General features: G+C 46.7%; 1 protein-coding gene across 1 annotated transcript in view; it reads right to left on the bottom strand.

The window, feature by feature from the left end:
* GABBR2 (gamma-aminobutyric acid type B receptor subunit 2) overlaps window positions 1–23216 on the bottom strand; it is a 330217-nt gene that overhangs the window by 186468 nt on the left and 120533 nt on the right. The window contains exon 3 of the mRNA XM_053922306.1: window positions 11621–11791. Coding sequence (XP_053778281.1) covers window positions 11621–11791 — 171 coding nt within the window. The remainder of the gene's footprint in view (window positions 1–11620; window positions 11792–23216) is intronic.

The following is a 23216-nucleotide window of genomic DNA, read 5'->3' as shown; positions in this document are numbered from 1 at the left end:
TAGCCACATGTGGTTCCTGAGCATTTGAAAGGGATAACTTCACGCGCTGGAATGGTAATATTTCAGATATACTACATTAAATAAAATATTATTAAATATAATTAAAATTTATTTTACTGATACCCTTTCAGCTTTTTAAAGATTTTATTTATTTATTTTTAGAGAGAGAGGAAGGGAGGGAGAAAAAGAGGGAGAGAAACATCAATGTGCAGTATGCTTCTCGCAAGCCCCGACTGGGGACCTGGCCCGTAACCCAGGCATGTGCCCTGACTGGGATTTGAACTGAAGACATTTCAGTTTGCAGGCTGGTGCTGAATCCACTGAGCCACATCAGTCAGGGCTATAACCTTTCAGTTTTTAAATATGGCTACTACAACATTTAAAATTATATATGTGGCTTACATTGTATTTCCATTGTACATAACTAGTTTACAGTATATATAAAAAGGTAGTACATTATCTTCTAAAGATAAAATTTCACATAGGTATTTTAAGTACATCAGAAAAGACATTAAGTAAGTGCTGGAAGAATTATTGAGTGGCTGTGGGGGCAGGAGAAAGGAAGGTTTGCTATTTGAGGCCATATGCTGAAATACTGGGTACACTTAAAAACAAAGTAATAAAAGTACTAGAAGAAAATATAGGTCAATGTTTACAAATGTGACCAAGGGCTACCATCCTTACTTTACAAAGAACTCATAAATCAGTAAGAAAAAGAACACTCCGATAAGAAAATGTGCCAATAACACAAACAGCCAATTTACAAAAGGAGAAACAGGAATGAAAAAGATTCCTAGTAAAAAAGAAATTCAATCTTAGTAGTAATCAAAGAAATGCAAATTAAAATAGCAATTGCCAAGGATCAAGTGAGATAATATGCAATGTTGGCAACGAATACTCTCATATACTGTTATGAAACTCTCAACTGGTATGATCTTTCTGGAGGACAATTTGGCAACATGTACAAAAGGTTCCAAAATGTGCAAACACTATTTCTAGAAATTGATCCTTTGAAAATAATCAGAGATGTTTATATAAAAACACAAGTAGGAGCTTATTGCATTGTTTTGTAATCAGGAAAAATGGGCAACTGTCTCCATGTAATGGGAACCTCCTTGGGTACTCATGGCGTGTCCACAGGGTAGAGTACTCTCAACAGCCGTTGGGGAAGACAGCAGCAGAGCACATCCATCCACCTCCTGTGCTAGCTCCAACTCCCCAAGATGGCAATGGGTTTTTTTTTTTTAAGAAAAAAAGTCTCTAATGGTTCTGGAAAACAGTGAAGAAGACCATCAATGAGCAGAATATTTGTGGAACTACTGGAATATAGGAAGGAAGAGCACAGATTGTAGGATAGATAAAACTGGAGGAAAACGGCCCATAACACACAGAGGGGGCTGTGGCTCAGGTGGGGGCTGTTCATGGCGTCGCCAGTCCCAGAGCAGACAGGCCATGCTGAGTCACCACAGTGGAGGGCATCTGCTGGCCTGGGAAAACGTGCCCCCGAATTGCTGACTTAAAGAAGCCATTTCTACAGTGAGAGTGAGTGTTTGCTCGTACAATACACGTGCGCTTATGTGCACTGAAAAGACTGTCAAAACACATGCCTGTCGATGCCAACAATGACCTTCCAGTGGGTAGGCTGTGGCTGATTTTCCGCTTTCCTCTGTGCTCCTCTGTGTCTTCCACGTTTTCTGCACTGAGTGCATGTCAATATTATGGTTAGAGAACAATAATTAGTATTTTAAAACAAAGGAGCAAAAATAAAAATAAAGAATTTGAAGTTTTTATGTAAGAAAGTAACCAGAGTCTTAGGATTTTTCTTTTGAAGTAACTGCAGTGACCTCTGGCCGGTTTCCCAGACTCTGGGCTGCTCGTCCCACTCTGCCCTCACGTTGCTGCCACCTCTCGCCCCCCACTTGGAAACCTCCCTGCTGCTGAAAGGTGCAGTCTAAGCGTGGAGGCTTCATCATCCTTCCTTCCTTCCTTCCAGCCCATTCTCCCACTTCTCACCCTGCACACTGAGCTACCCAGTCGCAACAGACTAGTCACCGGTTCTTAAAGGCTCCAAATACTTTCCAACTCCACTCCTTTGCTCGTGTTGCCTGGCATTACTCAAGCCTGGCAGATGGGCCTTGGGGAAAACTGCAGCCAGAATCTACCAGAATAGCTCCGTGGACCTGCACACTACAAGATGCACTGCCCTGCGAGCCAAATACCCTGGGAAGTGTGGTAGGAGCAGGTGTGGAGGGACAGCGCAGGCCTCTGAGATTCAAGATCTGGATGAATAATTAAAATAAAAATTGAATGCAGAATCCCATGGTGAAAATTCCAGAGGACTATGAGGAGCTCCCCTGGAGACACGGGTCGGTTGGTCCTCGCTTCTGGGGTAGGGCTTCCACAGCGGTGGGTGGGGACACTGGCCCAGCCCCGTGGCCTCCTCTCCACAAGGGCAGGCACAGACCTGGGTTCACACCCACACCTGCCACCTCTTGGCTGTGAGGCTTTGGCAAAGGGACTTAATCCTTCCTGAGTGAGTCTGCTCTACAAAACAGAGACGGTTCCATGCTGGGTGACTGAATGTCATCACCTGTACAAGTAGGCTTCCCATAAATGGCAGATGATGTCATAATTATATTTCCCTACCCCAGGTCCTGGTGCAGTGGCTGCTCCCTGGGGCTGGCGTCATGCTCTGGGAATCAGGCCTGGGAGCTATGCAAGAGGCCTGAGGAGGTGCCCCTACCGAGGATTTCGAGGTCACCATGGATGGCCAGGACCGCCCCCCCCACTGCCCTGCCAGGATCTCCTTCAGGGCCCTCACTCACCCCTGTTTCAGGATCCGTCGTAGGAGGGGTATGTATTTCTCTTACATCACTGCCCTGGGGAGCTGCGAGTGGAGCGCAGCCAGGCCCGCATGAGCCCTGGTGCTGGCACCACAGACCCACAGCCAAGAAACCCGGTCTGCTCTGAGCAGGGTCCGGGACGGCTGCTTCCTCTCAAGAACTGGTCTATGTGTGGTGGGAGAGTGCTGGGCTCTGAGGACCCGGTATGGAGGCTCCAGGAGGGGGTATCCATCAAGCCTAGGTCTCCCTCCCCCACTTCAGATAGGGCAGCCATCTCCAACCTGTTTGGGGTGGGGGTAGGAGGAGCACAGTGGGCCATCTCTCCTGGGGGTAGAAGCTCTGGGCCAGAACAAGGCACCCGGCTCAGAGGTCTGCTCTTCGTTTCAAAGGCTCAGCCACCGCAGGCACCACTGGACGAAAAGCGTTGGCTATGTGGCCACGTCTGCCACCAGGACGGCAGGAGCACTGGAAACTGCAGAGCCTCATGGGCGGTGCTCCCCCACCCCCCCTCCGCCCCACACCCCCAGCAAGCGGGGTCTTCCCGCTCTGAAGGGACAGGACGGTCAGGGCGCCGCTGGTGAGCTGTGTTCTCCCTGGGGGTACTCTCACAAAGGAAGAAGTGCCGCCTGAGTCTGCCCCATGGAGCCTGGGCCTCAGAACGCTGAAGGCCTGAGGGGCCCATTCTTGACCTTGACCTTGAGTCTCTCCCTTGAATATCTGATTGGAGCAGGGCTACAGGGAAATATACCTATTGCCAGTACCACCCTCCTCCTCTCACTCACCCCTGTCTGCTAAGTGAACAGGCAGCCTTGTAGGCTTCATCCAGCCCAGTGGTCCCCAAACTGCAGTCTCTAACACCCCCTTATAGGCAACTTCACGGCATAAACACTGCCTATGTGTTTGATAGCTTAGTAACTTCCTTTGAACAGTCTCACTTTTAAAATAAGGGTTCCAGCCCTGGCTGGTGTGGCTCAGTAGATTGAGCACCAGCCTACAAACCAAAGAGTCACTGATTCGATTCCCACTCAGGGCACATGCCTGGGTTGTGGGCCAGGTCCCCAGTAGGGGGTGCGCGAGAGGCAACCACACATTGATGTTTCTCTTTCTTTCTCCCTCCCTTCCCCCTCTCTAAAAATAAATAAATAAAATCTTATAAAAGTAAATAAAAATAAAATGAGGGTTCCAGCCTAAAGAGTAGCATCCATGACATGCAGTGTTGTTGGACTAGTAATCTTTTTGGTATATAGTAACATAAATACCTATTAAAACTGTATACAAATCATGTCACATATACATACCACCCTGGGAAATAACAGACCTCCCACCCAAATGCCAAAGGGGCTGCTGCAGACAGAGCCTCGGTGCAGGCAGAATGGATGTATACAAGGCAGTCCCCGCTGGCTGGCCCCCTGGCCAGGTCTCTCCCAGAGCTGGAGGTGAGAGGCCAAGGAGGAGAGGACGTTCCTTGCCTGGGGGCAGACAGCTAAGTCACCTGAAAGCGTTGGCAAGTTCTTCAGGAAAAAAAAAATCTGGGGCACAGATGGGACACTAGGACTTTTATGTGGGCTGTCCAGATGATCCTGCAGCCCGGAGGGGGGCCCGCGACACAGACCAGAGGTGGCTCAGCCCCTCCAGTGAGCCTGAGCCTTCTCTCAGCTAAAGCGGGCTTGAAAGCACGGCGGTGTCAGCTGAAGGCTGCCCTCTCCTCTGTCCGGTACAGGGGTTCTCTGATGCGTCTGAGGGTCTGACTCACAGGGCCTTGGGAGGAGGCCTCCAGCGGGCTCTCTAAGTTCCCTAGTGACAAGGGCACCGGTGCTGCTGGTCCAGGGACCACACTTCTTTGAGAACCACTGCTCTAGACAACGGGATGCCCTGATCCTGGAAAGAGAAGGCTCTGAAGGGTTGACAACTCAGAAAGAACCTCCAGGACGCCGAAGCCCAGGAAAACCACTGATACAAACTACAGTGTGTGCCTGCCCACCGCCCAACACCAGCACTACCCAGAAGCAACCACATGCAGGTCCCTGGTCACTGCTGACTCCAGCAAACTTTCCACTGAGATCTCCAGAAGAATCCCCACCAGTAAACGATGTCTCACCCAGAAAAGACCCAGTTAGGAAACAGAAGCAGGGCCTGCACTGAGCTCTGTGGGAGTGTGAATGGCTGATGTGGCCAGCTCCTCCCTTCGTCCCAGTGGCCCCCAGTGACTCAGCACAGGGGCTGGATTTCTCAGCACCCCTTCCACCCCACTGCACCATCCTAGGTGTGGGCAGACTAAGGGCAACAAAGGGCAAATCATTGTGTTTGCTCCTGAGAATCTGGCCTCATAGACAGAGACTGCTTATTGAACACACACGTGCCAAGCAGCATGCAGGGGGAGGACACAGAGAGGTCAGCATAGCTCTTGTCCACAAGGGCTCTCCGGTCCCATGGTGGTGGGTGATCGAAGAGGAAGCGGATGGTGTATTACACTGCACTGTGCAAGGACCGGCCCGTGGAGGAGCTTGCAGGGAGAGGAGCACAGCGCAGGCACACCTGAACCAGCCTGGGGAGGCAGGTGGAGCCAGGTGTGGGAGAGAACGTTCCCCCATCAGAGAGAACCCAGCAAGGAGGTGGGGCTGGACCGAAGGGGAAAGTGCCCAAAGGTGAAACAGAGGAGGAGGCCTCAGGGGACCGTGTGGGGTCTCTCTAGCCACTCTGAGGTGCTCATTCCTGCTCAGAGCTGCAGGGAAGGCTGATGGCTCTAATAAGGGTGGCTCCTGGACTAGAGGCAAGCACAAGGTGCCCCACCCTCCACTGCAGAAGTGCCCCCAGGCTACCACTCCATAATAATAAGTGGCAACTGTAGAGGAAGTACCCACAGACCCCTCTGGTGGGGCAGATGGTGACTTGGCCAGTAGGGAAGGCTTCAAAGGGCCAGGCAGGGCTGTGGATGGCTGAAAGGGCAGGTGCTTTGAAGGGGCATCTCTGCAGATGGTGCCCTTTTGTTCTGAAACAGATCAAGGGCCTCAGTGGGTCCCTATACTTGGGGGAGGCCTCTGGGATGGAAAGGTCAGCCCCAGAAGGCCCGAGACCACTTAAGACCAGTGTCGGGGCAGGGAGTCTCCAAGCCCAGGGAGGAAGGGGTGTGGTGTGTGTGGCAGGCACATAGCCCAGCCACACAGCGGGCTTCCTGAATGGGGGCCACCCATGGGCTAAGGAACCAGATTCTAGATGATGGAAAACATAACAGCTACCCCTTGCGTGGTGCTTATTATGAGCCAGATGCTTCTCTTAGCACATTAAGTTTCTGAGCACATTTAATCTTCACGACAACCCTAAGAGTTATTTAGTACTGTTATTATCCCCATTTTCAAGATGAAGAAATGGAGGCACAGAGCGGTAAATACTACTCATGCCCACAGTCCTGAAAATGGCAGGATCGAGGTCATTAACCAGGTGACCTCTCTAAGCTGTCATCACAAATTCTTTAAGCTAGGAACAATCTCAGAGTCAACTGGCCTACCTCCCTTAACTTACAGCCGGGGGGAGCTGAGTCCTGGAGAGACTGAGTGATTTGTCCCAGGGCACAGAGTTGGCTAATTGCATCACGGAATTGGCGACCAGAAGAGTAACTTGGTGAAGATGGCTGAGTAGATTACAGGACCTGGAATGGGGTGCGGGGGGGGAGAGGCCTAAGTACCCCTGTCACTACCTGCTGGTCCTCCCAGGCACCGCTGCTCACGGCCTTCATCGCTACCCCAGGCCCTGGCTCCATTCTGTGCCTGCAGCGCCCATGTGGACATCACTCAGCCTCTGACTCCTGTTCCCCTAATGCTGGTGGTCCCTGCCCCCACTCTGCTTTAGCTGTTCACACACAGCAGGGCCTGGCTCCTCAATCCCTTCCTCCCTCCTCCAGCTCTGACCACAGCCTCCCATCCTTCCAGCACCCTTGCCCCCACGTCATCAAGCTGCTAAGAGACTTCCAGAGTTCCACTTCCTCTAAGCCCACAGGCCACCTGCCGGCCCACCCCTCTCCATTCTGGACCCCACGGATCGCCCTCTCAGCAGTGCCCTCAATCTGCACCACCCACCCCCACTCAGTCTTCCACCTGGCAGAGTCCCAGCGCTGTATCAGGTCTATTCTCCGCCTTCTCCACCTCACTCCATAGAAACCAGGCCTGCTGAGGGCAGCCATGCTACCAAGTAGACTGGGCTACTCTGAGCACAGGGCTCCTACCACAAGGGGGAATCATGTCCACCCTGAATTCCCAAGCGGGCTGTGAAGCACATCCACACTGGCGGCACACTGACATCACCAGGAAAGTCTGAACAGGTTCTGATGCTGGGGCCACCTATGGAATTGTCCTGGGGGCTGGCCTGGACGCCAGGACTGGTAAAGCTCCCCTGGTGATTCAAAAATGTACCCTATTCATACAGGAGAACACTCAGCTGTATAAAGGAACAAGCTTCTGCCCTGACTGGTGTGGCTTAGTGGTGTGGTCATCATCCTGCAAAGCAAAAGGCCACCAGTTCGATTCCCAGTCAGGGCACATGCCTGGGTTGCAGGCCCGGTCTCCTGGCTGGGGGCGCGGGAGAGGCAACCAACTGATGTTTCTCTCGTGCATCTATTTTTCTCTCTATCCCTTCCCCTCCCTCTAAAAATAAATAAAATCTTTAAAATAAAAAAAAAGAAGCAAACTTCTGACATGGATAAACCTCAAAAACATTGTGCCAAGCACATGCAAAAATACGTTATATAAATCTGTTTATACGAAATTTTCAGAAAAGGCAAAACTATAGAGCAGGGGTGTCAAACTCACTTTCACCGGGGGCCACACCAGCCTCGCAGTTGCCTTCAAAGGGCCGAATGTAGTTTCAGGACTGTATAAATGTAACTACTCCTTAACACTTAAGCGAGAGCTCAGCGCTGCCGCCAGGTAGAAACAAGGCGCTGGGCCGGACAAAACAAGGTGGAGGCCGGATTTGGCCCACGGGCCTTGTGTTTGCCACCTGTGCTATAGAGTCAGCCAATGAACCTGCGGCTGGGGTGGGGCCGATTCCAAACAGGCAAGAGGGACCCTGAGGAACTGCAGGAGTGTTCTGAGACTGGAGCTCAGTGATGGTTGCACAACCATTAGAAATTTTCTAAAATAACTGAACTGTACACTAACAATGGGATGAATTGTATAGTACATTAATTATCCCAATAAAGCTGCTAAAGGTGGGGGGAAGGGGGAAAACCCAACTTATGAAATTTAAATTTTGTTCTGTATTTTAAAAATTCCCCTAATGAGTAGCCAGTTTGGAGAACCCCGTGGAGGAGGCCTAAACCCGACCCCAAGGCCATGTTTATGCCTCTCTGGCCCTTGAAAGCTCAGGGCCCTGGCACATCATAGGCTACGTTGTTATTTGAGTGAACGGATATGCGTTCCTAGAGGTTGTCTCATGACCAAGCAGCACAGAGAAAGTCCATTTAATGCGCACCAAGTGTGCATGAATCTTTCATTCATGGGTTCTCATCTGCCAGTGCCCCTGATGTGGGAATAAACCTATTTCACACAAGGGAAACCTGATCTCACTCAGGTGAAGTGCATTTCCTGGTGTCACACGGTCACTGCTTGGCAAAGCTGGGCTTAGAGACCAGCCCATCTGGTACCAAGTCCTTCCTTCTTCTCCCCGCATTTATATCTTGGATCCAGAGACGGCAGGGCTGAAGGAAGCTCAACCTTTTCAGCCGCTGACGCTGGTCCTAGCAGCAGCTCTGGACCTGATACACCTGAGTCAACGAGGTGAAGTGAATTGTGTGGGTCACATGGCCGCTGCTTGGCAAAGCTGGGCCTGGAGATCAGCACTTCTGATCCAAGATCTGAGCATCCTCTGGGTCACCGCACACGGGCCTTAGATCTCAGCGATGCTGGGCTGGAAGTGGCAGCAGGTAGCAAAGGTGGGATGGCCCTCAGCTCTCTGCCCTTTTCAGTCCCAATGTAATGAGCTCCTTGGGGTTAAGGTTCGCCCCCACCCCTGTCCCCTCCAACTTCAGGACTGATTTCATTTGACATTCCCTCCAGTGCACTAGTCCGGAACAGAAGTGCTTGATGCTGCTGATCGACCAGTTTCACAACAGGAATCCAGTTTCCTCTGCACTCACAAAAAGCTGTTAGCCCCTGGCAGGTTTCCAGGGCCTGAGCTCCAGCAACACAGCCCAGACATTGGGAGAGGGATAGCAAAGCCCTTGGGCACAGAGAGGAGTCAGCTGGGTGGAGAGATTTAAATCCAAAGGGGTTCCTGCCAGCAATACCACCAAGCAACATCCTGTCCTCAGAAAAGAGGTTTCCTGCTGAGATGCCCTGCAACTCAGCTGAGGGCCCTCACACAGCTGTGCAGGGATGGAGATGTGCTACCAAACTGCCCACACCTGACCCCAGTGGGTATGGTATGATGGAGAAAACACTGGCCAACACTCAGGAGGGTCAGGCTTCCTGACTTTGCTGGGTTCTTAAGCAGTATGTGCATAGGGGACGAGAAGCAACCGCCCTCGGTGAGCCTCAGTTCCCTCATCTGTCAAATGGGAACCATGACCGCTCCCAACAGGGTGGTTGGCTGCGCGAGTGCTGGGGAATCCATAAAGCACTCAACCAAGTCGGGGCTGAAAATTTAACCTCTTTAGATCAGGTTTTGCAAATCTCCCAGGTCACCGGCAGTCCCCGGGTAGCTACAGGAGGTTAATGGAAAGAGAGAAGGAGCAATGGGAAGTCTGAACTGGGAATCTGGACCCCAGGATTCAGTCCTGACTTTTCTGTGAGCAATCTTTCATCAGAGGTGCTTTGAAACCCTGGACTTTTTCCCATCCCCTCTCTGGGCCTCACTTTCCCCTCCCATACAATGAGAGGGTTAGGGGAGGTATCTCTAAGAGCCCCTCAGGCTCTGACAGCCAAAGACCCTTACTGGAGAAAAGTAGGTCCCTCCAAATTGCTGTAGAGTTCTGTGTTAATGAGGCCACACTGCCCCCCGCCTGCCATCAACTGGTTTCATACTCATTTCAGAGCATTTGTCACTGCCTTAGAGGGCAGTCTTCCAGCAAAAGCCTCTTCAGTGTTTGGCATGAGTCACTCCTATTGGAGGTCAAGTTTCCTTTGCGCCTGTCCCTAGGGGCTGAGAAACAGAAGGGGGGCAGGGCGGCAACGAGGGCCAGTCTTGCCTGGGAAAAGTTTGCCTTGCTTGGATGACCCCAGACGGTGGCGACCAGGCACTTCTGCTCCTCAAGCACCTCCCAAAACATCTCTCTCTGTGCATGAACTTTACAGTTTACAAGGCTCTTTCAAATCCATGACTCATCTTATTTTGGCAAGAATCCTGCAGGGATAGGGGGGGAAATTGCAGCTCAGAGAAGAGAGGTGACTTCTCCAAGGGCAATGCATTGAATGGTCTCTGCTTCCCATGGGACAGATGGGCAGTCTCAGAAAGATACGTGCAGGGATAGAGTACAGATCAGGTCTGGTGACTCCCAGCTCTCTCTGCGCCCCCTTCCTTGCCACACACACACACACACATACACACACACACAGCCTACAGGAAGGGGCAAGTCCTTTCCAACTCCTCCCACTGAGGTCTGCCTGGACATCTGACTCACATACTTCCTCCCCACAGGGCTCCCTGTTTTTCTCTTGGGCAGCTAAGCACACCTGAAATGCCTTGCCTTGTTGGGAGGCTATGAGTACCAAGAACACATGTGGAAGGAAAAAGAAAAGTAGGAACTGTAAGGAGAATGGGAAGAAAGACACGAGATAATTTTGCACTCATCTGAGTGGGAAAACTTTTTAAATGTTTGATAATATCCACTCTAAGTAAGGGTGTGGGGAGATGGGGATTTTCAAATGCATTGGTGGGACTAGAAATTGGAATAGCCTCTGTGGAAATCAGTTTGTTTCATTATTTTAAGTGACCCAGTAGTTCCACTTCTAAAAATCTACAAAGACGCACGCCTAGGTGGGAAGGTGTTGGCTGTGACATTAAAAAGCTGTAAACATCCACAGGTGTCTGGTTCGGTAAATTATCATCCATCCACCTGATAAAACACCACGGCCCATCAATAAGAATGAGGTCATTCGAGACCTGTTGTAAAGTGAAAAAGGCAAAATCTCAGTATAAAGTCATTGGATTTAAACAAATACACTGAAAAAGTCCTGAGCAGGTGAACACTGACCTGAGAGCGGGACTCACCTGGGAGAGAATGAGGGATTTAGGGCAATTAGCAACTCTTTTGTTTTTTTACTGTGTATATTTTGGCGTTGCTTTTTTCCCTTTTCCTTTGTTGCAAGAAAACAAAAGCAAATCACCACATATAATGTATGTTTGTAAGTCATTAAAACGAACAAACAAAAAGCCCACCCAACTGACGGTGACCCTGGAGTCTTTGTTCCGAGCCAGCTCCTCCCCAAAGCATCCCTCCCAGGAGAAGTGCCGTGGGCGGCACCCCATGATTTCAGGGGGTCACTACAGACAAACCTACAGGGATGGTGAGGGAACAAGCCACGCGATCCAGCTGAAGGCACAATGGGATGGAGGGATCACTCCTGAGCTATATGGGAGGGAGGGTTCCACCTGTCCCATGCACGATTAAATTCCTTGGCCTCCAGCTCTGCCTTGTCAAGGGTAAAGCCGCGTTGGTACTGCTAATAAAAGCGTGCTTAAAAGCCCTATGATATCGTCCATCCCTGATTCAGCCATCACACCCTTGCCCAGAGATGACAGCGGCGAACCGGCCGGTGCGAGCGTGTGCCCTCGGCAAAGCGTACCTCCGAGAACCTCTGCACGTCTTGGGTTAGTGTGCCCACTCGCTTCCACTGGAAGTGCTTCAGCAGCTTCAGGATGGCTGGGTTCACTGCATTGTCCGACGGGACCGTCCGGAAGAAATACGGGTATTTTTTCTTATCGGCTAGAACAGGCGTGGTTGCAGCAAAGGAAAGCTGAAAAACACAAAAGAGAGGACACTTTTAGGGGTGGGCCTCATTGCTCGGATCCTGGAAACTTCTGGAACAGCAGAAACTAGGAGTTCTAACTTGGGCACCAACACACAGGGAAAGATAATTTTAAACCTTTCTATTGTAAAAGTAATACATTATAATGGAAGATTTTGAAAATACAAAGTAAGGAGAAGGTAGGAAAAAAGTGGGTCAATAATTTACCCCTCCCCAAAGAACCCCCATTAATATCGTAGTCTGTCTCCTTCTGGTCCTTAACCCAGGCGCAGTAATTTTTCCAAAAGATTCACGAGGTCATTCCACATACATAATAGAACTGTTCCCCCCCATTTAACATTATCCTACAAGTATTCGGCCGTCCTGTTAAAAACTCCTTGTAAACATTTACATAGCTGCATAATATTCCAGTATATGAAAACACACCATAATTTACTGAATCATTTCTACTGTCAGGGCATTTAGATCGTTTCTCATTTGCCATTATCGTCCCATTATTCTACAAGCATCCTTGTGCACAGCTTTTCCCCCCCTAAAATTCAGGCTATTTCGGTAGGATAAAATCTGTGGTACAAAATTTCCCAGATAAAGGATATGTGGTTTTAAAGACTTTATCCTTATTTCCCATAAAAAGGATTGTATCCATCTACACTGCACTAGTCGGGTATGATTGGAGAGTCAATTTCACCACGTTCTTGTCCACAGAGGAAATAAAACATTATTCTGATTTTATAATGACTTCGCACTGAAAAACTGGAACCCTGTTACATTCAATGGTCATGCATAATGTTTCGCCTTTTTCTATGTGGCCATTAACTAGTAGTATGTGCTATTTTAGGAATTGCTTTTTTGTGTCTTTGGTTTCTTTTCCGAGTGCTATTCCCATGCTTTTCTTATTAAGTTTAATGAAGACTTTCACGTGTGTAGTATTCAAATTCAGGCTGTTCCGGTTGCTGTAAATACCCCGGTTTGTTTGCTTTCCCATTCTGTGTGTCTGTTCTAATTTACACACAGTGGTCCAATCTGCCCATCGCCCCCTTTATTATTGCTTCTTTTTAAGTGCCAATAAGTTGCTAAATTGGATTTTAGTGATCTGTCCTACAGGGCCCAGCTTAAATGTCACCTCTTCCAAAACACTTCCTCTGATCTCTGTGCTCCCTTCCTCTCAGTCGAATGCACATCAAACTTTTTGATCTTTGCCATGTGACGGTGGGAGAATGGTATCTCGTAGTTCTGATTTGCATTTATCTCATTCTGAGTGAGGGGGAGCCTTTCTTCCCACCTTTGAGAGCAAGGTTCTTTCTGCAGGTTCTTTCTGGAAACTGTTCACATTCTTTGCCTGTTTCCCAATTTGAATAATTCTTCCTCCCAGTTGGTAAAAATGATCTTTTATATTAAGGAAATTCGCCCTTTGTGATGTTACTAATCTCTCCTCTCCAGTTTGTATATTTTTTTTCTTTTGATATTTTTTATAGTGTCTTTTGCCGTGTGAAAGCTTTTTTAAAAATGTGGTTGAATTTATATACTTTTACATTTTATGTCTTCAGGTTTGATGCTATATTTTCCACTCTGAGATTATAAAAGAATGCCTTCATGGTTTCTTCTGGTCTGTCATCTGCCCTTCCCTCCCTCCCTTCTTTCCTTCGTTCCATTTAAATCTTTGATCCAGAAAGGACATGGGTGAAGCAAGCTCACCCTGGCTTTCTTTTCAAACAATTGCTTGTCCCAGCAGCAGCTCCAGATCTAATCACTTCTGAGAGTCCAGTTTCAGCATCCAAGGAGATAACGTCGGAGCTCCATCAGGGCCCAGATGAAAATGCTCTTGTCACCTGAGGAAGCACTCCTTCCCCCCAAGACTCTGGCAGAGCAGGGCAGAGTCTTGTCCCTTGTCCCGCTCTGGCTCACTGGGCCACTACCCAGGGTCACTGGATCTCCCATGTCCACTCTGCAGTCTAAACAGATCCCATCTGTTGGAGCTGAACACACAACAGCTGGTCTGCTGTTACCTGGAACTAAAGAACACCTCCAGGAACCAATTTTTAAGATCCTCACAGAGAAGGGACATCATCCCAAGATGGGTAAAGGTCAAGGACAGAATGGCTATTTAAAAAAAAAAAAAAAAAAAAAACTCTGGATACAATAAGGACCAATCAACAGAACCTACAGAGAGGACAATCTCAGCGGGACAGGCTGGGGAACACTTGCACTCAGAGTTGTCCAGCAACGAAGGGCCTGCTGTTGTAGCTAGTGAGCCCCTGTGTCTGCAGGTCTGCTAACAGAGGCCGAAACACGACCTGGAGAGACCACAGGGGGCTTCAGGGTGTCCACGAGCTCCCCAAAAACTGTATGAAAAAGCTTGTGTGGGTGTGTTTGTACATGCAGAGACACATTTTTCTGAAAAGAGGATCGATAACGTCTATGAGATTCACCAAGAGGATCCTACTACCCAAACATCAGCAGCGCCCTAGCTTGCAGGTGAGGTGTAGGTCCTGTAGTGAGCTCAACAAAGGGAAGCTCTCTGCAGTCCCCTGCAACCTAGTGTTTGCGATTCTTCTCCAGATATTAAAACAATACTTCAAGCCTCCTACAATTACGAGCGTGAGAAGGAGCTCTTAGAAAAATCAGGGAGTGACTATCTCAGGGCCTGGGATGGTATATGTTCCATCACATCCCCCCAAATGCTTATCTAATATGATTTGGAAAATGCTGGTTTTCTGGTATGATTTCTGAATCACACTCTGGGTGACACTTTACCATTATTGTCCCATTAGTTCCAGGTCCACAATTAATTGTTGCTTGAACAACCTCATGTTTGCCCTGTAGGTAATTACAGTGGTTACTGTTCAGTGAATAAATGGCCCATTGTGTTTACAATGGGCTTGGAGTACAATATATGCCCTGGGCCTAAATCATGTTGGGTGCAAATATTAACTGGCACTGACATTTTCTGCGCCATTTGAGATAATGCACACTTTGATTAGATGGTTTGGCATCACTGTGCCTCTGGCTTTCGCCCCCTAAAACTTCCTTCCACGGGCGAAGGCGGCAGATGTCTTCCAGCACTGCTGAACCGCAGAACCGGAGGAACCTGCCAAGTTATCTAGCTCTGGGTTCCTGACCCTGGCGGCACACTGGAACCACCTGGGGAGACTTTTAAAAATACTAGTGACTTGGTTCCACTCCAAACCAACTGAATCAGAATCTCTGGGCACAGAGGCCAGGCATCAGTATTAGTTAAATACTTCCCAGGTGATTGTGAAGCCCAGGGAGGGTTGAGAACCACTGAAACAGATCAACACCCTTAGTGGTTTCTTCCTTCAATGTTATTTTGTATTGGTTTCAGGTGTACGGCTTCGTGGTTAAACAATCATATACTTCACATAGCGTTCCCCTCAATAGTGCCAGTGCCCCACCTGGCACCACACAGTTATCACAATATGATTGACTACATTCCCTATCCTTTATTTTCACCCCTATTGGCTGTTCTGTAACTACTAGTTTGCACTTCTTAATCCCTTCACCTCTTAGACCCAACCCCCCAACACCGCTGACCCCTGGCATTCACTAGTTCGCTCTCTGTGTCTGTGAGTCTGTTTCAATTTTGTTTACTTGTTTATTTTGTTCTTTAGATTCCACATATAAGTGAAATCATGTGATATTTGTCTTTCTCTGACTGATTTATTTCACTGAGAATAATACCCTCTAGGTCCATCCATGCTGTCACAAATGGTCAGATTTCATTAGTTTTATGGCTGAGTAATATTCCATTGTATATATGTACCACAGCATTTTTATCCACTTGTCTATTGGTGGGAACCTGGGCTGCTTCCATATCTTTGCTAGTGTAAATAACGCTGCCATCAGCACAGGGGTGCAGACATTCTTTTACATTAGTGTCTCAGGTTTCTTCGGATGTACACCCAGAAGTGGAATCGCTGAGTCATAAGGCAGATCCACTTTTAATTGTTTGAGGAAACTCCATACATTTTCCACAGTGGCTGCACCAGTCTGCATTCCCATCAACACTGCACAAAGTTTCCCTTTTCTCCACATCCTCGCCAGCACTTGTTTGCTGATTTATCGATCTTAGCCATTCTGACGGGTCAACACTCTTAGTTTTGAATAAGCAGGCTGAGACCCAGAAATGGGGAGAAACAGAGATATCCAGAGTAGCCAACAAGCGGGAAAGAAACAGGACTCAAACCCAGGTCTAAAGGGCTCTAACATTAGTGCTCTTTCTCTGCTTGATGGCAGTCCCCCTGCCTCCTGTGTATTTGCCCAGCTTCCTCCCCTGCGCAGCCACTCAGCAACTGGAAACACGAGGGCTGTTGCATTGGGGCCCTAGCTTGAAAGACCCGACCTTTCTGGGCTCCCCTGTGTTACTTCACAAAACCAAGTTCATTTCTGAGCACGCTGTGATTGAGGTTTTGAGTTACTCCCTAAACCGAGGATTTATTTCAGAGAGTACTTTTAAATTTATTTTATAGTTTTGTTACTTCAGGTTTTATTGCATTGTTTTGAGAATTTAGCATGTACAGTGTCTGCTTTTAAACGTTACTGAGATTTTCTTTGTGACTTAATAGACAATCAATTTTTGTATAAGTTCCAGGGCGGCTGAGAAAGCAGATGGAGTCTCCAGTTGTAAACTATAAAACTATCAGACTGCTTATGCCTAAGCGGTATAACCAAACTAACCGATTATATTATCGCATGCTTTGTATCTTTATTTACTTAACCTATCAAAGACTGAAAGGTTTATTAAGTTTTTTCCATCGTCTCTGACAATTTCATCATGTACCTGTATTTCAACAGTTTTTGCTTTATATCCTTTAATTTTATGTTGTTTTGAACATAAATGTTCATGGTAATTACATTGTTATTTTTCAGCAATCACACCAGGCACTAAATAGATAATCATGAGTAAACTGAGGGTTAAAATATTTTTCAAGGTAAATAAACCCTTTGTCATTTTCGCTTTTGTTTCATATTATAGCTTGCTTGACATTAATACTGAATGTTACCTTATTCTTGCCTGCATTCGCCTGCCCCAGGGCCGATCCTCCTTCTATTTGTAGTCTGTTAAGATCATTTTTAGAGGGAGTGGGGTGGGGGGTGTGGAGGCTGGGTGGAGGGGGGCAAAGGGGGACAAGTTGGGACAACTGTAATAGAGTAACAATTTTAAAAAGATCAGTTTAAAGTATATTCCTTGAAAAGAGTACTTGAATGAATTTTAAATATACATGCTTATCATACTTGGTTTTGCATCTATCATCGTTAGCAGTCAAACCCTTTCTAATGCTTCCTTTTTGTTTCCTTCGTCCCTTTTGATGCTCTGACATATACCTACTCTTCTCCATTCTGGAAAGATTAACCTTGCTTCGTGTTTCAACCTTCTAGAATAGCACTTAATATTCTGAAGAACGGTATGGGATTGAAAACGTGCCGGGAATGACCCTCTGTTGCCTTGACGGTGGAATTTAGGTGGGTGTAAAATCCTTGGGCTGCCACTTTTCCCCTTTGAAACTACAAAGTGATGCAGAAGAGAAATCTGGGGCTAGTTTGATTGTTCTTCATTTGTAGGTATCTGGTTTTCTCTGCCTGGATGCTAGAAAAAATTTGTTTCTTTATTCTTAGAATTCAAAAATTTGCTAAGATAGATCTGGCTGTGGCACTCTCCTGGGACACAGGAAGTCCTTCAATCTATACACTCAAGTCTTTCAACTCATAAAATATACACACATACATACTATATGCTATAAATCATATATTCTACAAGGTGTGTCCAGAAAGTATCCAGCCATGTAATATGAAAAATAGAAACTTTTATTGAAGAAGATACAAGATACAAAAAACATTGTACAGAGGGCAATGATGCCCCAGTCCCCTTCAAAGTAGGCACTTTGGGACCTCACACAGTTCTCCCAGCATCTCTTCTACTGTTCAAAATACCCTGTAAAATCCTTTGTTGGAATTGCCATCAGCTGCCCCATTGTAGTTTCCTGAATGACCTTTCAAAGGTGATTTTAGTTTTGGGAAAGGCCAGCGGTCGCAGGGCGCCAAATCTGGGCTGTTGCAGGGCTGAGTCACCTGGGTGATTTGATGTTTTGCCACAAAACTCTGTAAGAGATGTGATGCATGAGTGGGCACGTTGTCATGATGAAGCTGCCAATCCCCAGCTGCCCACAGCTGTGGCCATTTTTGTCATATTGCATCTCTCAACTCACACAGAACATAGAGGTAGTTACTCCTTGTTAATGTTTGGCCTAGGGAGGCGTATTCATGATAAACAACACCTGCCCAATCAAAAAAGCACAGTTAATATGGTCTTGATCTTGCTGCAACTTTACCACGCCTTCTTCAGGTGTGGAGAATCAGGCATCTTCCATTGAGATGACCGGGCCTTCATTTCTGGATCACAGCTGTAGACCCACAATTCATCTCTGGTTATGACCCTCTCGAGGAAATCTGGTTCATTGGTAGTGGTTTGAATCAAGTCACTAGCAACTGCAGCACGATGTTCCTTCTGCTCTGGCAGCAGAAGCTGCAGAATGAATGTTGCCGAGACATATTTCATGATAAGATCCTGCATCAAAATCTCAGCCGCAGTAGTGTTTGGCATCCCCACATCAGCTTCTGGTTCTTGCACTGTTGGTTGCTGATCTTTGCTGATTGCAGCCTGTACATGTTCAGCCTTCTCAGGTGTTCTGCTTATTGCAGACCTTCCAGAATGTGGATCACTTTCAACAGATTCTCGACCATCTTTAAAGTGTTTGTGCCACACTTTTATTTGTGCTGCACTCATTACATCATCCCCAAAAGCCTTCTGAAGCATCCGAATAGTTTCTGCGGAGGAATATTCAAGCTTAACGCAAAACTTGATGCAGATTCATTGCTCTACTGGCTCAGTCATTTTGAATGCGATGGCCACACCGTACACATGCTCACTCAATGGCATCTACTGCCCCCACTGACTAGTACAGTAGTGTCGCCATGGTTCATGCATGCGCATTCCAGTCCACTCTCCTTGGCTGCCAGGTTACATCGATGACAAGCAAACTGTTCTCATTATATTAACAATTTATATAGTATATATAAGTATAGATTTATTTATACTATATATAGTATTATATGTAATATATACTACTGTACTTATTATGTATTTGTATTATATCCATATACTTTTCTGTCCTCCAGGACACCTAATCATCTATGTGTTGTCTTTACATTCTCCAAATCCATATCTCAGATTTTCTTCTATGATTTCATCCCTTAGGCCTTGTCCTCCACATTCAGGAAGAGCGTCTTATTTTATTTTATCTCTCTTATTACAGAGTATGTGTACATTCAGTTTCACATGGGTTTTCATCTCATGATTCCCGAGCCATTATTTGGTATTACCTGACTTCCTAATTTTTGCTAATCTTTCATTAGCACTTGACTTGGTAGCCCTGTGACTGCACCGTAGTTGAGTAGCTGTACACCAACCGTTAGCCATTCAGGTTGTTTGTTCTGCAGGTCTGCGGATTTGCTTTTCAACAGCCTAGGGTTTAAGCTTTATGGTCTCTAACATATGTTTATTGTGTCATTGGCATTTTTAGTTCCCCAGTAATTCTTTGTGATCATATCCCTTTTAACCCCATCTTATTATCTCAGGCTATCTCGTGGAGACCATACTTTCCTGCATATGGTTGAGGATACCGAACTTTTCTTTATCCTACAAAAAATAGATCAGTTTCAGAAGTGGATTCTTCCTGCGCTCCTTCTGGGTATTGTGTGCCTTTGATCATTTTTGCAGTACTTTATCAAAGGCTGAGTGGTAGGTGCTTTCAATGTATTCATCCTCAAAAGCAAGCAGGTCTTTTCAGACTCGGCTTATCAAAAGACACACTGTGTGAATTGACCTTGACCCTGTTTTCGATCTATTTACACTATAAGTCTGTTTCTCAGAAAACTGGGGACTAAGCATTTGAGGACAGATTTTGGTGTCCAGTAGGCCCTCGCCTTACGCTGTTCTACATTATTCAGGGGACACGTTTCCCCTCAGTGCTTGGTTTCCTGGTGCTCTTGATGAACACAGCACCTTAAATCATACACTGTGGCCAGGGTTTTTCTTTCTTTCCCATAAAACTTTACTTGGGAGATTTCTGCTTCCTGGGATACAATGCACTTATAGCATCCTCTTGCCCTCTTCCTGACCAGTTTTTCTTCCTAGAAATTTATAGCTCTGCCTAAATTTAGAAAGATATTTGAGAATAAAGAGAAAAAGCCTCTTGGTTGCCTCCAAGATCAGCAAGTGTGAGTAGAGGCACAGCTGTCCGATTTTCTGATTGGTGAAAGCCCTGGGTCTCTACCTCAGACTGAGGGGGAGAGAAGAAAAGGCCTGCCTGTTGTTTTTAGGACAAATGCTGTCCTATGAGGCAAGGTTCAGAATGCCAGCAGGCAAAGTTTGGTAGGATTGCCTCAATCCCGCTCCATTCACTTTCTAATTAGTGAAGCCTCCAAACTTCTGGAATGTCAGTGACTCTTGGTTGGAGCCCCTTGGTTCTTTGACGTAGGAATTACCATCCGTTTCACAGCTGTAGAAACTGTGGCCAGGAAAGGCGTCACAGCTGTGTTAGGTCAGTATGGGCAACATGGGACTGGCCCTTTCACTTCATACCTAGTTCTCTGTCTTCAACCGGCTCTGGGCTGGTGATAGGACGGTGATCTAGGGCTTGCTCCTCCTTCCCAGACCCGGTGACAGAGGGAAGAGATGGCTACTTCCAAGGCTTCCAGACTCTCTCCAACATGGCAAGTTTCCATGGTGGGCACAGTTGGCCCTGGAGATTCTGGGAAACATGCTCTTAACCAGCAGAGTGGGGTGGGGAGAGAGCCATTAGTACCTCTCTTTGGATGAGAATTGGGGCCTGCCACAAAACCTTCTGTGAGAACTTAGGGTCTGCATGTTGAACACTGAGTGCCCAAGGGCAGAGAGAAGCGGAGAGCTGACGTGACTATAAAGCCAATTTAGGGAGCTGGGAAACCAGGCTAACCTCCATCTCTAAGGCTGTGAGAACAGGGCCAATAGCTTTCCCTCTGTAGGTATCTATTTTTCTCGTCTCTGAAAATGGTGGATTGGTCTAAAAATTTCAAAGGTTTCTTGCAACAACAAAATTCTATGCTTCCCTCTCCAACAATTGAGGAAAATGATTCAGGGGTTTGTTAGTTTTGTGTGGGTGTGTGTTTCATTTAATCTGATTTATTCAGATAATTGCCGTTGTGTCTCCTCTTTGCAGACATAAACCTGGATATAAAATGTAAATACACCTACCGACTTCAGAATCTTGATTAACTTCCCAGCCACTGATGAATTTTTGCTTAAATGTAATTCATTCTTTACCTGGTTTGGGGGCACTGAGTTGAACTTTTCTGCAGAAATAAACCATTTTTCAGTGGCAAGTATTGCCAAGAGCAGCCCTACTTGCTAAATCCTAGGTGAGAACCTCGGGCCAGAAGCGAGAGGGGAGGAGTGATTGAGGCTTGCTCTTTTCTCTGCTCCGTTTAATCTTTTTCCATGGGTTTGCTGACTGTTTCTGTAATTAAATGAGGGAGTTATTTGTCATCGAGGGTTCCTTTCAGCTGAGATGAATGGAACACAACTTTCTCAGGAAGCTTCTGACAAAACCCTGTTTGTGGCCAGTGCCAGGAGGTGTACAAAGGCGCAGGGCTGTGTGCATTGGGAACTCGGGTCCCCTTCAGGTCTGCGCCAGGTCACCGCTGCGCCCAAGCCCTGGAGAAACACTGTTTGGACACAAAGTGCCTCAACATAGATGCCTGTGAGATTAATGTGATGGGAAGCGGCTGCGAAGCGTCTCCCGAGTTAATGAGGGAAAGTGAATGCCCGGCGGTTGGGTGAGTTCTTGAGGCCCCACACCCACAAAAGGCCTGCTCGGGCATCGTGTGTAGGCTTGCCCTGAGGTTTGAAACCTCCATAGTCAGGGAGAGTCAGGCTGGAACCACTTGGGGAACATTCATCTCGCCTTCCTGTTGCTGAGGTTTAGTGTTTAATCACTCAGAGGTTCACAGCGGTTCGGCTTTTACCACCCACTCCCAAGGGCATATTCTTATTGGGAACTCATAACCGTTTTTGAGGGAGGTGGGGAAGGCATTATTATCTTTGTGTCCTGGTGACGAAACTGAGGCTCAGGCAGGTAGAATGACCTGCCTGTCGCCCTGCAGCTAGCTAGCAAGGGGCAAAGCTGGGATTTGAGCTCCGATATTCTGTCTCCTGGAAGTTACTGCAGACTGAGCGCCTGCCCTGAGGCAAGCGCAGCAGAAGGGCTTGGCGTTCGCATTCTTATTTAATACGCAAAACAACTCTGGGAGGTAGATGCTATTGTGATTGCATTTCTCAGACGAAGAGACTGCATTACATCACTTGCATTTGCTCACCCAGCAAGCAACTGGCAGAGTAGGAAGATTGACTCCACAAACCTTTGCTCATCCCATAGACTTCTATGCTTCTTCTCTGTGATAACAATTTTTCAGAACAGAATGAAGACAACTGTACTTGAACAATAATAAAAAATATTTAAAATTTTTTTCAAAACACGTGTACTTCTTTAGTCGAACTTTGATCTTCACAAAAACGCATCATAATAGGTAGAGCAGACTTGATTATCCTCATTTAATAGACAAGGAAACTGCAGCTCAGAGAGGTTAGGTGGCTTGCTCCAAGTCACATGTTCGCAAGTGGGGAAGCTAGGCCTTGAACTTGGGAATTTTGTTCTTGGCATGCAGTTCTCTCTCAAACATGCAAGGCTGACTCCTAGGGAGGCCGTGGGTATAAGCTCAGAAGGCAACTGGGGCATTTGGAAGAAGGGAGAAGAAAAAATAAAATTTGCTTAAAAGAAAAACAGTCGTACTACATCTGTGGCTTATTGTGCTTTTGATTCCCCAGAATGACCCAATTCAATTATGTGAAGCAAAACTCAAAGATATATTTGATTTTTTTTATCCAAGAGAAAATTCTTCATTTTTCTTTTCAAATTTCTACTATAAAACACAAACTACATATATAAGTATATGAAATATGCATGTTTGGTTGAAGGAGTAATAACAAAAAGCAATATCCAACTGCCCATCACTTAGTTTAAGAAATGGCTTTTATTTATTTGTAAATAGTACATTGTAAAATAATTTAACTTTTTTGCTAAGATACGATTTTTGTGCTTATGTGGCATTCTGTGATTTTTGTTTCCTTCTTCATTTCCATCTTCAGAATCTCTATCATTATTTCACATACAGGAGGTTGAAAAACAAATATTACTTCCTCAAATACTCTATCTTTTTTAAAGTCAAAAACAGGAATAAAATAGAGAGACAGCAAAACCAAGTCAATGCTGAGAGTGCAGTTTGGTCCGTGAGAATTTGG

The sequence above is a fragment of the Desmodus rotundus genome, chromosome 1 (genome assembly GCF_022682495.2).
Source record: "Desmodus rotundus isolate HL8 chromosome 1, HLdesRot8A.1, whole genome shotgun sequence".
NCBI classification, from domain to species: Eukaryota; Metazoa; Chordata; class Mammalia; order Chiroptera; family Phyllostomidae; genus Desmodus; species Desmodus rotundus.
The sequence above is the reverse complement of the archived record's forward strand: the minus strand, read 5'-3'. Positions and strand labels throughout refer to the sequence as shown.